Source organism: Felis catus, chromosome C2 (assembly GCF_018350175.1).
Source record: "Felis catus isolate Fca126 chromosome C2, F.catus_Fca126_mat1.0, whole genome shotgun sequence".
In the NCBI taxonomy this organism is placed as follows: Eukaryota; Metazoa; Chordata; class Mammalia; order Carnivora; family Felidae; genus Felis; species Felis catus.
In genome coordinates, this window is record NC_058376.1 from 104228279 (window position 1) to 104241427 (window position 13149).

Consider the following 13149-nt stretch of genomic DNA (forward strand, 5'->3'; position numbering starts at 1 on the left):
CTCCCATTTTCTTAAGCATTGAATACGTTCCTTTGTAGTTTGTGTTATTTCTGCCTATAGTAATAACATTCCTGATAGAAATGTATTTCTTTGGGAATTCATTTCATTTCTCAACAGTTACAACACTATATTATGTCAGGTGCCACAATCCCCGTCTTCCAGAAGTTAGTACTTTGTGGCCAAGTAGCTTCTTTAACTTTCTAAAACGAAATACCTAAGAGGCGGTACCATCACCGTATCATCTGCGCTTCCAAGTTCCTACCTGTTGCGGAGACTTGGTCTGAAGAGATGAATCAGATTTGTCAAATGCATCCTTTCCCTTTTCCACCCACTGCCTTTCTCGCTTTCCGCTGCGACTCCCGAACGCACGTCACCCCTGCTGGTCCAAACCCCTGCAGGTCCAAACCCCGAGGCCCAGCCCTCACACAGCGGGAACCCCCCAACCTGGGAATGGAGTTTGGTTTGGGGCCGGCTGGGGGCTGGGAGGACGGGAAGGCGTGTCCCGGCGAACTGAGCCGAGGCGCAGCTCCCACTTCCTGTAAAGCCAATAGAGCGCGAAAGGAATGCCCTAGAAGAGAGGGCGCACCCGACAAAGAAGTATGTACTTAACTCTGCTGCAATCCTGGAACACAGAGGTCTGGGGCAGCCCCGACAAGAGCAAACCAACTCCTACCCCGGCCTCCTCTTCCCCGCCTCCCTTTAAGTCGTCCAATTCTCTTTCGCTTCCTCCGGGTTGCTCCGGAGGCACGTGGTCCCTCCCCGCCCTGCCCCCGCCGCGCCCCTCCCAGCCTTCCAGTCCTCCGGCCCTCCCTCCCGGCGCCGCTCTCTTCCCCTTTCCGTTTTCTCTTCCGCCCCCGCTCTCCATCGTCCTTTTTGATTGGTCGAGCGCACGGGAGCCTGGCTGACCAATCGGCGAGCTGGGCTGGCGGTGATGGGCGTGGCCGCGACTCCGGGGCCCTCAGATCGAGGCTGCCTCCCCCTCTCAGCCGGCAGCACATTCCGCCGCCGTTGCCGCCGCCCGGCCCCGCAGTTGTCTTCTCTGGAGCTGCCGTCGCGCTGGGGTTAGGGCGGGGGGGGGGCGGGCGGGGAGAGGAGGAGAAGGCCAAGGCGGAGGCAGGTGAGAGGAGGAAGGAAGCGGCGGCCCGGCGAGCATTGCAGCTCAGGCGGCGGCCCGGTTCCTGGGAGTGTCGGTGCGGCGTGGTGGTTGGGGCGGATCCCGCGGGGCCCGGGCGGGGGAAGGAGTCACCGGCCCGGCCATGGCGGACAACGAGAAACTGGACAACCAACGGCTCAAGAATTTCAAGAACAAAGGCCGCGACTTGGAGGTAAACTCAGGGGCGCCGGAGGGGTGGGGGCTTTGGGCCTCGGGCCGATCTCCGCCGGGACTCCCAGTGTGGGGAGTAGGGGCGGGTGCCGCCGCCGGGCCGCGGGGGAATGGCGCTGGGGGCCGGCCCGTCCGTGACGCCTCTGTGAACGCGCCGGGAAGTTTGTGTCGGGCCTGGTCCACCTCCGCCGGGGAGCGAGGTGCTGGGGTACGGCCGGCGCGGCCTAGGCCTGCCGGGGGGAGCCGGCCCGGCGCGGGTGCGAGGGGCTGGGCCGCGCGGCAGGGAGGCCGGGCGCGGCGAGTGCGGAGGAGGCGTGCGTGTGCCGCGCCGCTTCGGCCGGGCTGCGGCCCCAGCCCCGGCAGCGGCGGAGATTCCGGCTCTCCCCCGGGCCCCGACGTCTAGCGCCGCGAAAAGGAGGGCGGTGGGAGGTGGGGGGACAAGTGTGTGGCGGCCGAGTGGGGCTCGGAACTTCCCCTGCGGGGTCCGCGTCTCCACTTAAAGGCATTTTTTCTGGTCTTCCCGACTCCCGCTTTACCCCTGCCTACCCCCAATATCCAAACTACAGGAGTCAACTTCTCCGTTGAAAAAAACACCCCCGGCGTGAGAGGCCATCCTGGTGATGCTAACAGTGCCTTCCAGCGGCCTGTGTTTTACTCTGGATATAGCTGATTCAAGATGTGGCTCACGGTGTGCCCTCTTCCAGGCAAAGAATACCCCTTATTTCAGCTTGCTCACAAATCTCTTTATCCCCTCCTGAGAGACCACCAGCTGCATTCTTATATATAAAGTCCACAGGGTTATACAAAGCTGTCATCCTCTAGTCTACAGTATCCTTTCCCTCCACCTGCTGGTGGTGGTAGTGGGGGGATGGGGTGGGTTATGGAATGGCACCATAACGTTTTATTATTTTAAAAGGGCGAAAAAAAAAAAACCCACCCTTCATTATCTTCGATACAGCTGCTCCTGAGGTTGTTAGGCTACGTGAAGTGTGAGGGTGAAATCATACACACACAACACAGATTTTCGATAGAAGACTTCGCTTTAGTTTTAAGAGTCTAAGTAAATCGAGGTGGGTTTTTTTTTTTTTTAATCAATCCTGCGTCTGAATCAGGAATTTAGCTTTGAAAAGAAAGTGAAGTATTTTTTATGTTGTTCCTCTGTACTTTTTTATACTGAGATCTTCAAATTCCCATCACCTGTTTCTGAACTGTGAGCATTTGCTTGACTGAGATAGTAACTATTTTCTGGGCTTTTCACAAAGCCATTCAGTCTCTAAAGTAGTTGGTGCTGTTTTTAGTGGTTTTCATAGTTTGAGGAGCTGTGACTGTGGCTCTTCATTCTGTGAGTGTTTTAAGGTGAACGTGAGACATTATCCTGTGATCCCTTTTTTTAAATGAAAATTTTTAACATCTTTATTGAGGTAATTCATATGCTGTAATAATCACCATTTTAAGTGTCCAGTTTGTGATTTTCTTGTGAAGTTTACCTCGTTGTGTAATGATGTGAAGGAAATTTTTTTTACTAATACCAGTATTTAGAATGAAAAAAAAATTACAGAATTTAAAAGTATAAATACCACTAGTGACAGAATCCAAAAAAATAACAATTAGATGCTTGACAGGTTCTAATCCTTTCCCCTCTACATTTCTGGCAATTTTTTTTTAAACAACTTCATTGAAATGTAATTCATATACCACACCATTCACTTATTTAAAGTGGTTTTTGGTGTTTTCACATAATTGTGCAACCATTAGCACAATCAATCTTAGAACATTTTTATCGCTACAAAAAGAAATTCTAACTCATGAGCAATCTCTATTTCCCAGTTACTCTCTGTGTCTCTAGATTTGTCTGGTTTGGACATTTCCTGTAAATGGAGTTATACAGTATGTGATCTTTTGTGAGTGGCTGCTTTTAGGTAGCATAATGCTTTCAAAGTTCACACATGTAATGAAAATGTAACAGTGCTTCCTTCCTTTTAGTGGCTGAATAATTGCTAAATAATATTCCAAACTATGGATATATCACATTTTGTTTATCCATTCATCAGTGGATGGCCATTTGCATTGTTTCCACTTTGTAGCTGTTATTCATAAGGCTGCTATGAACATTTACTTACACATTTTGTGAGGAACTGTGTTTTCATTTCTTTTGGTTATATACTGAGGAGTGGAATTAATTGGATCATAGGGTGACTTTATGTGTAACCTTTCTTGGGATTGCCAAAATGTTTAAAGTGACTTTTTGTTTGTTTGTTTGTTTGTTTTGGTAAAGTGAATCTCTTATTTAGTCAGATTGTGCTGTCTCTATTCAAACAATATTATGAGTGATTTTTAAAAGTAGCCATAAATAGGAGCACCTGGATGGCTCAGTTAGTTGAGCATCCAACTCTTGCTTTTGGCTCAAGTCACAGTCCCAGGCTCGTGGGATCAAACCCCACATTGGGCTCCTTGCTGAGTGTGGAGCCTCCTTGAGAATCCCTCTCTCTCTCTCTCTCTGTCTCTCTCTCTCTCTCTCTCTCTCTCTCTCTTTTTCTTTCTCTCTTTCCCCTCTCCCTCCGTTCCATGCTCTGTTTCTGAAATAAAAAAAATTTTAAATAAATGTAAATTAACCAAATATTTTTGAGAAGTTTATAGTGCCTTAAATGCATCCTTTGGTAACTTTAATAACCATGTGTGTACAAAAGGAAAGTGATATTTTCACTTTTCCACCTAAGGAAATGACATTAATGGAAAATCATACTTTCTCCTCACTTCTTTAGTCACATCACCTGTAGTGAGGTAGAAACATCTTTTATTATCCTTGGAGAACACTAGAATGGCCTGTTTTGTGTATTTATTAATTACATATATGTCTGTGCCTCAGAACAATTACTATGCCCATAATCTTCCCCTACAAATTGGTTACTATGTTTTGCTACAACGGTTTCTAAGAAAATACTGCTTTTTGGTTTAGGTCTTAATGATGCCATCTGTTTCACTGGGAGGTTTTTAATGAAGAAGTATAGACCAGTACTAGTCAATACATTTTGTTTAATCCAGTACATCCAGAATACCAATATAACATCAGCAATGTAAAAAAATATTGAGATATTTTATATTCTCTTCATCCAGAGTCTTCAAAATCTGGTTTGTATTTTACATTTAAAGCATATCTCAGTTTGGACTAGCTACATTTCAGATGCTTAATAACCACATGAGGCTATTGGCTGTCTTATTGGACAGCACAGAAATAGAATAGCATATAGAATGAGATAATTGTACCACTTTTCAGTTTGATCTAACATTGTTTGATTTGAAATTAATAGGGTACAAAGTTTTAGAGTTTAGTGCAATCTCATGTTCTGTAAATTTGTGTGTGACCTTGAGAGTCAGGTTTATGAGTCTCTCATCTGTAAAACTAGAGGTACTTAACATCTGCTTCATGAGTGTTGTGAAAATTAATGGGTTAATGTTAGGAAGATGCCTAGCAGTTCTCTGAGCATTTTATCTCTTTTAGCTGTTCTGCTAGGGGGTTAGGGTGACTTAATAGGATTCATTGTAATTGATTCTTTTATTCCCTAGTTTGCAGTTGGCTCTTTGTTTTTCCTCCGTGTCCATACAGAATTTAAGTTACATTGAACTTATAATTAACAGGGAAAGTTTTTAAGGTAGAGATCTGTAATTGCTCATTGAAGGGCAGTTTGGCCACAGGGAATTATTGACCCTTCTAAAGTCATAATTTCTAAGTTTTAGAAGTTGAAACTGATTTAGAGATTTAAATACGACACTGATTCTTACCTTTCATCCTGCCATTCTGGCTGTTCCAAAATGTGGTCATGCTAACTTCTTGAAACACAAAAGCATTAAAGAAAGCATATGTCAGTATCCATGTAAAATAATTTATAGGAATCTCAGGTAATATTCAAGACTCAGATGCTTTCTTGCAGTGTGGCAAAGGATCATCATTATTAGTTTAAGAAAAGTAACCATAGAAAGAGTACACTGAATGCAACACAGGAAATGTGTAGTGACCAAATTTCAAATAAAGTATATGTCAAAATATAGCAAATTAAGCTCATCTAGTTTAGGTTTTAAAAGTAGAGGGTCGACTCTTTTGTAGACTTTCCAATAAATCTGCATGATTTTTATACAAGTTCTGAGAGTATCCAGAGCCTAATAGAGCATAAATTCTGTTAGAAAATAATTAGATCTTATAAAAACACAATTTAAAAAAACCCTAAATATTAAAGAATAATAAAATGTTATGTGATTGTAAACTTGTGATTGTCCACACAACATAAAGTATGAAGTCAGCTTGAACTTTAGAAATAAATAGTTGTTTGGTTGGCAAGAGTTTAATAAATTGATCAGCTATTTTGTTGTTGTTAAATGGCTTTGGTAGTTTGTAACTGTACAGAGTGAAAAGCATTGTTAAGCTATTAAGTCTTGTTAACTTTTAGAGACTGACCTCTCTCATCACAAATCTTGGAACATATTTACTATACTTAAAATAACTACTGTCTAATTTTTCATATAATAGTCCAAGCATGTGACAATATGAAACATCTGATGGAAGTATAGTTAGGAATTAAATAATTGTTTTTGTGCTTCCTGCCAACTTTCCTGGTTTAGAGGACAGTCAATTTCAGAATTGCTTCATTGATAATCTTCTTTGAGATATCAAAATGTCTTTGTTTTTCATAGTCAAATGAATATACAAGATTGGGAAGAATTTTAGGAGTGATTTAGCTGTAAAAGAATGAAATTACTTTAGAAGAAATGTGTAGGTAGTTTTTAGGCATTGATGTCTAATACCTGTTAGTGACTATGGGTCCTCAGAATATTTTTAAGTGTTTTCTGGAGCAGCATTCATATACTTAATTAAGGCCTATAGTGATAAAATGACAACTTGTGGTCAAGTCTAACCTTGAATGATGATTTTTGTAGTTGCTGGTTTAGTTTTGGAGCAGAGAAGTATAATTGAAGGGAACTGACTTTTGAGCACACACTGTATATGCTTTTAATTGTATTCTCATTTCTCTCAGTCTAATAAGTAGGAATTAATTATTCATTTTATAGAAGAAAAATCTCTACAGTTAAGTGACTTAATAGCATCACATTTAAGGAATGATTTTAATTCAGGTACATGTCAAAGTAAAGTGTGTACTATTTATACCATACCATATTACTTGTCTTTAACTTCTCTCAGCCTTCATACAGGTCTCAAAGTTGATTAAAAGGCTATATGTAAAAGCATAGTCAAATGGGTATAGTAGATATTCAGTAAGTGTTTCCTTTTCTCCCAAAGAGAGTTTTGGAAATAGTATATCTAGTGTGACCTTTAAACTCTAGAGAACACATTTATAGGCTTAGATTTAGTAAAGGGGCTAGGGGAGACTCCTGGTTTTTTTTACAGTTAATGTGAGAACAACCTCTGTATTGGCACCTGTTAAAAAAGGACAGATATATACTGTATGTGCTTCTAAGGGCCTCAGTTCAAAAGCTTTGGGAGCATAAGATGTGTTTATGCTGTTAAAAATTAAGAACCTCAAAGAGCTTTGTTTGTGGGTTTCTGTCAACATTTATCATTTCAGAAATTAAAACTAAGAATTTTAAAAAATATTAACTCCTGGGGCGCCTGGGTGGCGCAGTCGGTTAAGCGTCGGACTTCAGCCAGGTCACGATCTCGCGGTCCGTGAGTTTGAGCCCCGCGTCGGGCTCTGGGCTGATGGCTCAGAGCCTGGAGCCTGTTTCCGATTCTGTGTCTCCCTCTCTCTCTGCCCCTCCCCCGTTCATGCTCTGTCTCTCTCTGTCCCAAAAATAAATAAACGTTGAAAAAAAAATTAAAAAAAAAATTAACTCCTAAAAAATCATGAAACTATTTTATAGAAACATAAATTTCTAATGAAAAATAACTTATTTCCCAAAACCCAAAAAATTTGGTGAAAAGAATGACCATGTTTAACTTTTTTTGAAGTGTATCTTGTGTATGGGACGAGAAAAGATAGTTGGATTCTCATGTCTTTCTGAATTCAGTCTTTTGTGCTGATGTTGGTTGAAGTTTATGAAGAGTATCCAACTTCACACAGATAGGCAGTTGGAAAGGGAGGATGTTTTAATAGGCTTTTCAGATAATTATGGAAATTTTTGTTTTTGATTCTATACAATAACTCCACAAAACAGTTTCTTAAGGGTTAGTTGCAATATGGAATCTGAAGCCACATCAGTGAACCTTTCATACTCTGTTATGTTAGAATTTATGGGTCTGTCTTGCACCTGGAATGTATCTTTTGCCCATGCCTGATTTTGTAACAGCATGTATTGGTCATTTGGAAAATATTAGTTCACAGAATTATATAGATCTTCCAAATACTGACACATTTTATTATATAATGAAAATTCACAATTATTGTCAGTTAGTGTCACCAAATAGGTTATCAGAAAAATCTTAAATATTAGGCATTTGTGAAGCTCACAGTGGTGGATACAGGTTTTCCAAAATTCTTATTTTCATTTGAAAGCTTAAATTTTATCATTAGCAAGAAACTGTGTAGTTGTTTCCCTTGAAGCCATAAGCTCACTTTGCTCATTTTTGTGAAAACATCTGCCAGACTCTGTCTGAATAGCCATAATTTGTCTGTCAGTCGTTCTTTCAAGTAAAAATGGTGTTCCATGAAAAAAATGACTAGTTCAGTTTGCAAATCAAGCTCACAAAAACTTTCTCCTTGAGACAGTCCTCGTATGGCAGAAGTGGGTATTTTGCAGAAGAGGTTTATGTGTAATCCCCATTTTATCACAAAATTTTAGAAAGTCTGGTTTTTAATAAAGGTAATTTTTTACTGTTTAATCAAGGACATTAAGTGAACTGGCTTTTTTTTTTTTTTTTTTTTTTTTTTTTTTTGACTGAAATACAGTGAGTACTTATACAGCTTGGTGACATTGCCTTTAATTCATGCTCAAGCACCAGCAGTTTCACCCGCTGCATTGCACTGCAGTGCAAATATTAGCACTATAATATTAGTAGTAAGATGAACATAGTTTTGATCTGTGGACCCTCTGAAAAGGTTTCCAATGTCCCCACAGGGATCTATTGATAACACTTTTGAGTACTGTTGTCTTTGTTGATTAGCGTTAACTTCTGTAAGAGGTGACTGTCACTTTTAATTAATAAAGCTCTTAAAAGACTTTGTAGTATCACAGTTAAAGAACATGGACTATAGAGTCACACCAGGACATGAACCCTGTTTCTTCCATTTAATAGTTACGGAAGTTAACTTAATCTTTCTAAACCATTTAAATGCTTAATAGTGCCTGGCATATAGTATATGCAGAGTGAATGGAGACTTTTTTTAAATTTCTTCCAGCTTGCTTCATCGTTCATTTTATCCAGATAACCCCTTGTGTTCCCTGTCAGAATAATAATGTGTTTGCAGTTCCTTTTTTACCACTGTGTACCATAACTCAAATCATATCACATAAATTGGGGAAGGCTTCCTTTTCCCTTCATTAGCACTCAAGTGAAAGCCTTTGTCCTGTGTGCTTCAACCAAATTGTGGCAAAATTACTAGTTTCTGACTTCATTTCTTTAATTCTGTGTTGTAAGTAGGTTAGTAAATACTTTCTGTAGTTTGTAACTGTTTTTCCACAAGATTGTAAATTTAATCAGAAAATAGTTCTAATTCACAGTGTTTAGTACCTGTGATGAGAAATGACTTAAGGTGATAGACATGCTGGTGATATAAGAATAGCTTGACTATTTAAAATCTAAGATTTTTCTATTACTGTGTATTTACTATTAGAACAAAATTTTATTGGCTGTCACTTTTACCGTAAGTTTACTGTACATGAAACCTGACATAAATTACAATTTCAATAATTTGTTTTGAGAAATCTGTATTTTATTAAACTTTTATTAACAAAAGTCAGAATCCTAAGATAATATGGTGTTTTATAATTTGGTGGTAGACATATTTTTAATATTGGAAAGCAAATCATATTCTCAGTTTCCTATTTTTTTTTTAATGTTTATTTATTTATTTTTGAGAGGGAGAGCTAGTGAGTAGGGGAGGAGCAGAGAGAGGGAGAGAGAGAATGCCAAGCAGACTCCGCGTTGTCAGCATGGAGCCCATTGTGGGAGTCAATCTCACAAACTGTGACAACATGACCTGAAAGCAAGAGTCAGACGCTTAGCCAGCTGCACCATTCAGGCACCCCATCCTATCCTTTTATGAAAAGTTTAGTTCCGGGGCGCCTGGGTGGCTCAGTCAGTTGAGTGTCTTACTTTGGCCCAGGTCATGATCTCACGTTTTGTGCGTTCGAGCTCTGCGTTGCGCTCTGTGCTGACAGCTCAGGGCCTGGAGCCTGCTTTGGATTTGTGTCTCCCTCTCTCTGCCCCTCCCCCGCTGGTGCTCTGTCTCTGTCTGCCTCTCAAAAATAAAGAAATGTAATTGAAAAAAAAAGTTTAGTTGCTCAGTATTTATTCATAATACTTGTTTTAGTTTTTTTGTTTTGTTTTTGTTTTTTTTAGTTTATTTATTTTGAGAGAGACAGAGCGAGTGGGGAGGGGGAGGGAGAGAGAATCCCAAGCAGGCTCTGGGCTGTCAGCACAGGGCCCAGTGTGAGGCTCAAACTCACAAACCATGAGATCATGACCTGAGCAGAAACCAAGAGTCTGATGCTTAACAGACTGAGCCACCCAGGCACCCCAAGTACTTCTTTTAGTTTTTATAGAATGTCCTTGTGATTCCTTAAAGTAGGTATTACATAAATTTATTTAGTTAATGGTAATTATATCCTGATAGCTTTACAAGTAGTGTCTGCTTGGTTGTACTGAATGACCCTATCCTCTTTGCCACCCATCCTGCCTTTTTACCCTGGTCCTTTGTACTCACTTTCAGCTGTTGCTGGTCCAGAAAAGCAAGCAAAATATAGTCTTAATATTTTCAAGCAATTGTTTCATTATTCTTGGTTCTTTAGTAAGTATGAAACCCAGTCTTTTTTTACTCTAAATAGTGGCTTTAAGGATACCCTGAACTCTTTCTTCATAATGTTGTTAGTGTGAAAAGTTAAGTCTGATAGCTTTAGGTCGAGAGAGCTCATTTTTATACTATGTAGTTATGTTTTAGGGAAAAGAAACCCAGTTCACATTAGTTGAAACATAAGCGTTCATAACCCAGTAAGTCCAGGGCCACAACTGACATTAATTGTGATAAGAGTTCTAGTGAAAGTCTAGGGAAGACTGATTGATCAAGATTTGATTGCATGCTTATGCCTCAATCACTTTGGGTAGAGAAATATGGTTCTGTGATTGGCCAGCAAAAAGTCACATGTCATGTGTCCAGGTGTGTGTGTGTGGGGGGGGGGTAGATGGGGAGGGATGTTGGTAATTTCACTTAACCCTCAGATTTGTCACAAGAACGAGGGGTCTGTTAAGAGTAAGTAAGAAAGGAAGAAAAAATTTACTGAAGACAAAATTATAAAGCAGCACCATTCAATACAGATGTAGAATGGTTCCTTATTTTGCCTTTGAATATTATGTAGGAATGTTTGTTGTATTACAAGCGTATCTATAAAATTGAACTCATTGTTGATCAACTGTTTTCTCCAAAATTTTGAGTGTTCACATTTTTTCTCTTGATGTCTTGAATAATTTTTCCCAGTTCCCTTTTGTTCTCCTGCTTTAAAATAGTATTCTCCTCAAATGATGGAAAAGCTTAATTAGGACCAATAAACAAATACAAAAAGACCAACATCATTACTCATTAGGGAAATGGCAGATCAAAACCATAATGAGATACCATTTCAACCTGCTAGAAGGGGTTCTTTAAGTATGAAAATTAAAGTAAGTAAACAAAAACAATAAAAAGTGTTGGTGAGGATATGGAGAAAGGGCACCCCTCATACATGGCTGATTGGAATGTAAAATGGTGCATTCCACCTTGGAATGTAGTTTGGCAGTTCCTCAAAAAGTTATACAGTTAACATGTGACCTAGCAATTCCACCTCTAGGTATAACACCCAAGAGATTTAAAAACAAGTGTCTGCACAAAAACTTGTACATGAATGTTCCTAGTAGCATTATCCATTGTAGCTGAAACGGAGACAACCCAAATGTCCATCAACTGATGAATGGCTAAACAAAATGCGGTCTATACATACAATGGAATACTATTCTGCCATAAAAAGGAATGAAGTACCACTGCATGCTATACCATGATGAACCTTGAAAGTATTATGCTACCTGAGAGAAGCCAGTCATAAAGGATCCCATACTCTATAATTTCAATTATATGAAATGTCCAGGATAGGTAAACACATAGAGACAGAAAGTGCATTAATAGTTCCCAAGGCCTGGGACAAGGGGCACATGGAGAATGGCTGCTAATGGGTATGGGGGCTTTTTATGGTGAAGACAGTAATTAGATGTAATTAGATGGTGGTTTATGTGCAACTTTATACTAAAAAAACCCACTGAATTGTACACTTTAAGTGAATTGTATGGTGTGTGAATTATATCTCAATAAAGCTGTATGTCTTTTTAAAAAAGCTTACTAGAAGTAAATAGGGACTGTGACAACGTTCCACTCACGAAGGGTCACAGGTGAACTCCTGTTATCTCTTTTTTACTGACTTCTCCATCTGCCCTTCTCTGTGTTGAATTTATTTGTTCAGCAAATATTTATTCAGTTCCTGTGTCTGAGGTTCTGTTGTAAGCAGTGAGGATAGAATAATGAATAACACTGGCTAAATTATCATGGAGTTTACATTCTAGCAAGTCAAGATTTCTCAGATTCCTGCTCTAAACTGACCCTGTGGGGATATTCAACCTAACATAAATTGAGCTGGTGTTGTGGTAGATCTCTTATCTTTCTTTCCTAAACTCAAATTCGCCCCAAACATGAACAGAAAAGACATCCTAAATGTTTACTGTCCAGTAACTCTTCCTTTGAGGTTTGTGGAAATGCTGGATTTTTAGAGTGGAAAGACCTAGGGTTACATTTTAATAACTGTATGCCATTAGGAAAGCTTAATAAATTTTTTTAATCTCAATTACTGTAAAATTAAAATCCACCTAATAGGTACTTGCTTTGATTAAGCTTTTAAGAATGCAGAGAACACCTTTTATTCGGACCAGGTCAAATAAGGTGGGATGTTAGGAAAATTAAGGAGCCAATTCTCACATTATGCAGCATACCTCAGGTAAGAGTGTCTTGGTGGTAGGAATTCATGGATACTCTTTGTGCTGCTCTGCCAGCCACTGACCCAGTTGCTAAGTTTTATTTTTCCCAGATATCAATGGTCTTATTAGTCTTTATGTAGTTTTGTGTTCAATTACTGAGAGAATCTGAGCTAATACAGCTCTGCCCAAGGTGAAACAGATTGTTTTTACTGGCCTGCTTATGGATTGGCTTTTCCTGAGTCAAGTGCTTTCCCTTCACCCCACCCCAGTCAGCAGTGATGTGAAAGGGGGGATGTCACATGATAAAGAACAGCCTTTGCTTGCTTCTGCAGCAGCATCCCTGGAAAGAGAAATTTCTCTTAGACAGGGTTGTAAGTATGACATTATTTAGCTAATGTCACTCCATTCTTTTCTGTTAACTTTCTACTCACTGTTAAAAATCTGGGGCACATGATTTACCTCATTATTAATCTCATCTCCACAGTGATTGCCTTATTTCTGCTTTTGCTCTTGTCCAATTCATAAAACAATCAGCATGGTTCTTTTAAAAAATGAAATGATGCCCCTCCTCTGCTTCAGTAGCTTCCCACATTTAGCTTCCAAACTCTTTACTGAGACTTTCAAGGCCTTGCGACATCTGGTCTCTATCTATTTCTCCTACCTC

The 13149-nt window shown here is 39.9% G+C and overlaps 1 protein-coding gene across 3 annotated transcripts in view; it reads left to right on the top strand.

The window, feature by feature from the left end:
• The first annotated feature begins 1076 nt into the window (after nucleotides 1-1076).
• Nucleotides 1077-13149, top strand: part of KPNA4 (karyopherin subunit alpha 4) — a 68468-nt gene continuing 56395 nt past the window's right edge. Inside the window, exons 1-2 of one of the 3 annotated variants that reach the window (XM_045037357.1) lie at nucleotides 1077-1325; nucleotides 1891-2028. In XM_045037357.1, the coding sequence (XP_044893292.1) occupies nucleotides 1945-2028 (84 nt within the window). In that variant the 5' untranslated portion in view covers nucleotides 1077-1325; nucleotides 1891-1944. The remainder of the gene's footprint in view (nucleotides 1326-1890; nucleotides 2029-13149) is intronic. The other 2 variants (XM_045037358.1, XM_023260428.2) reach the window with 2 other exon arrangements.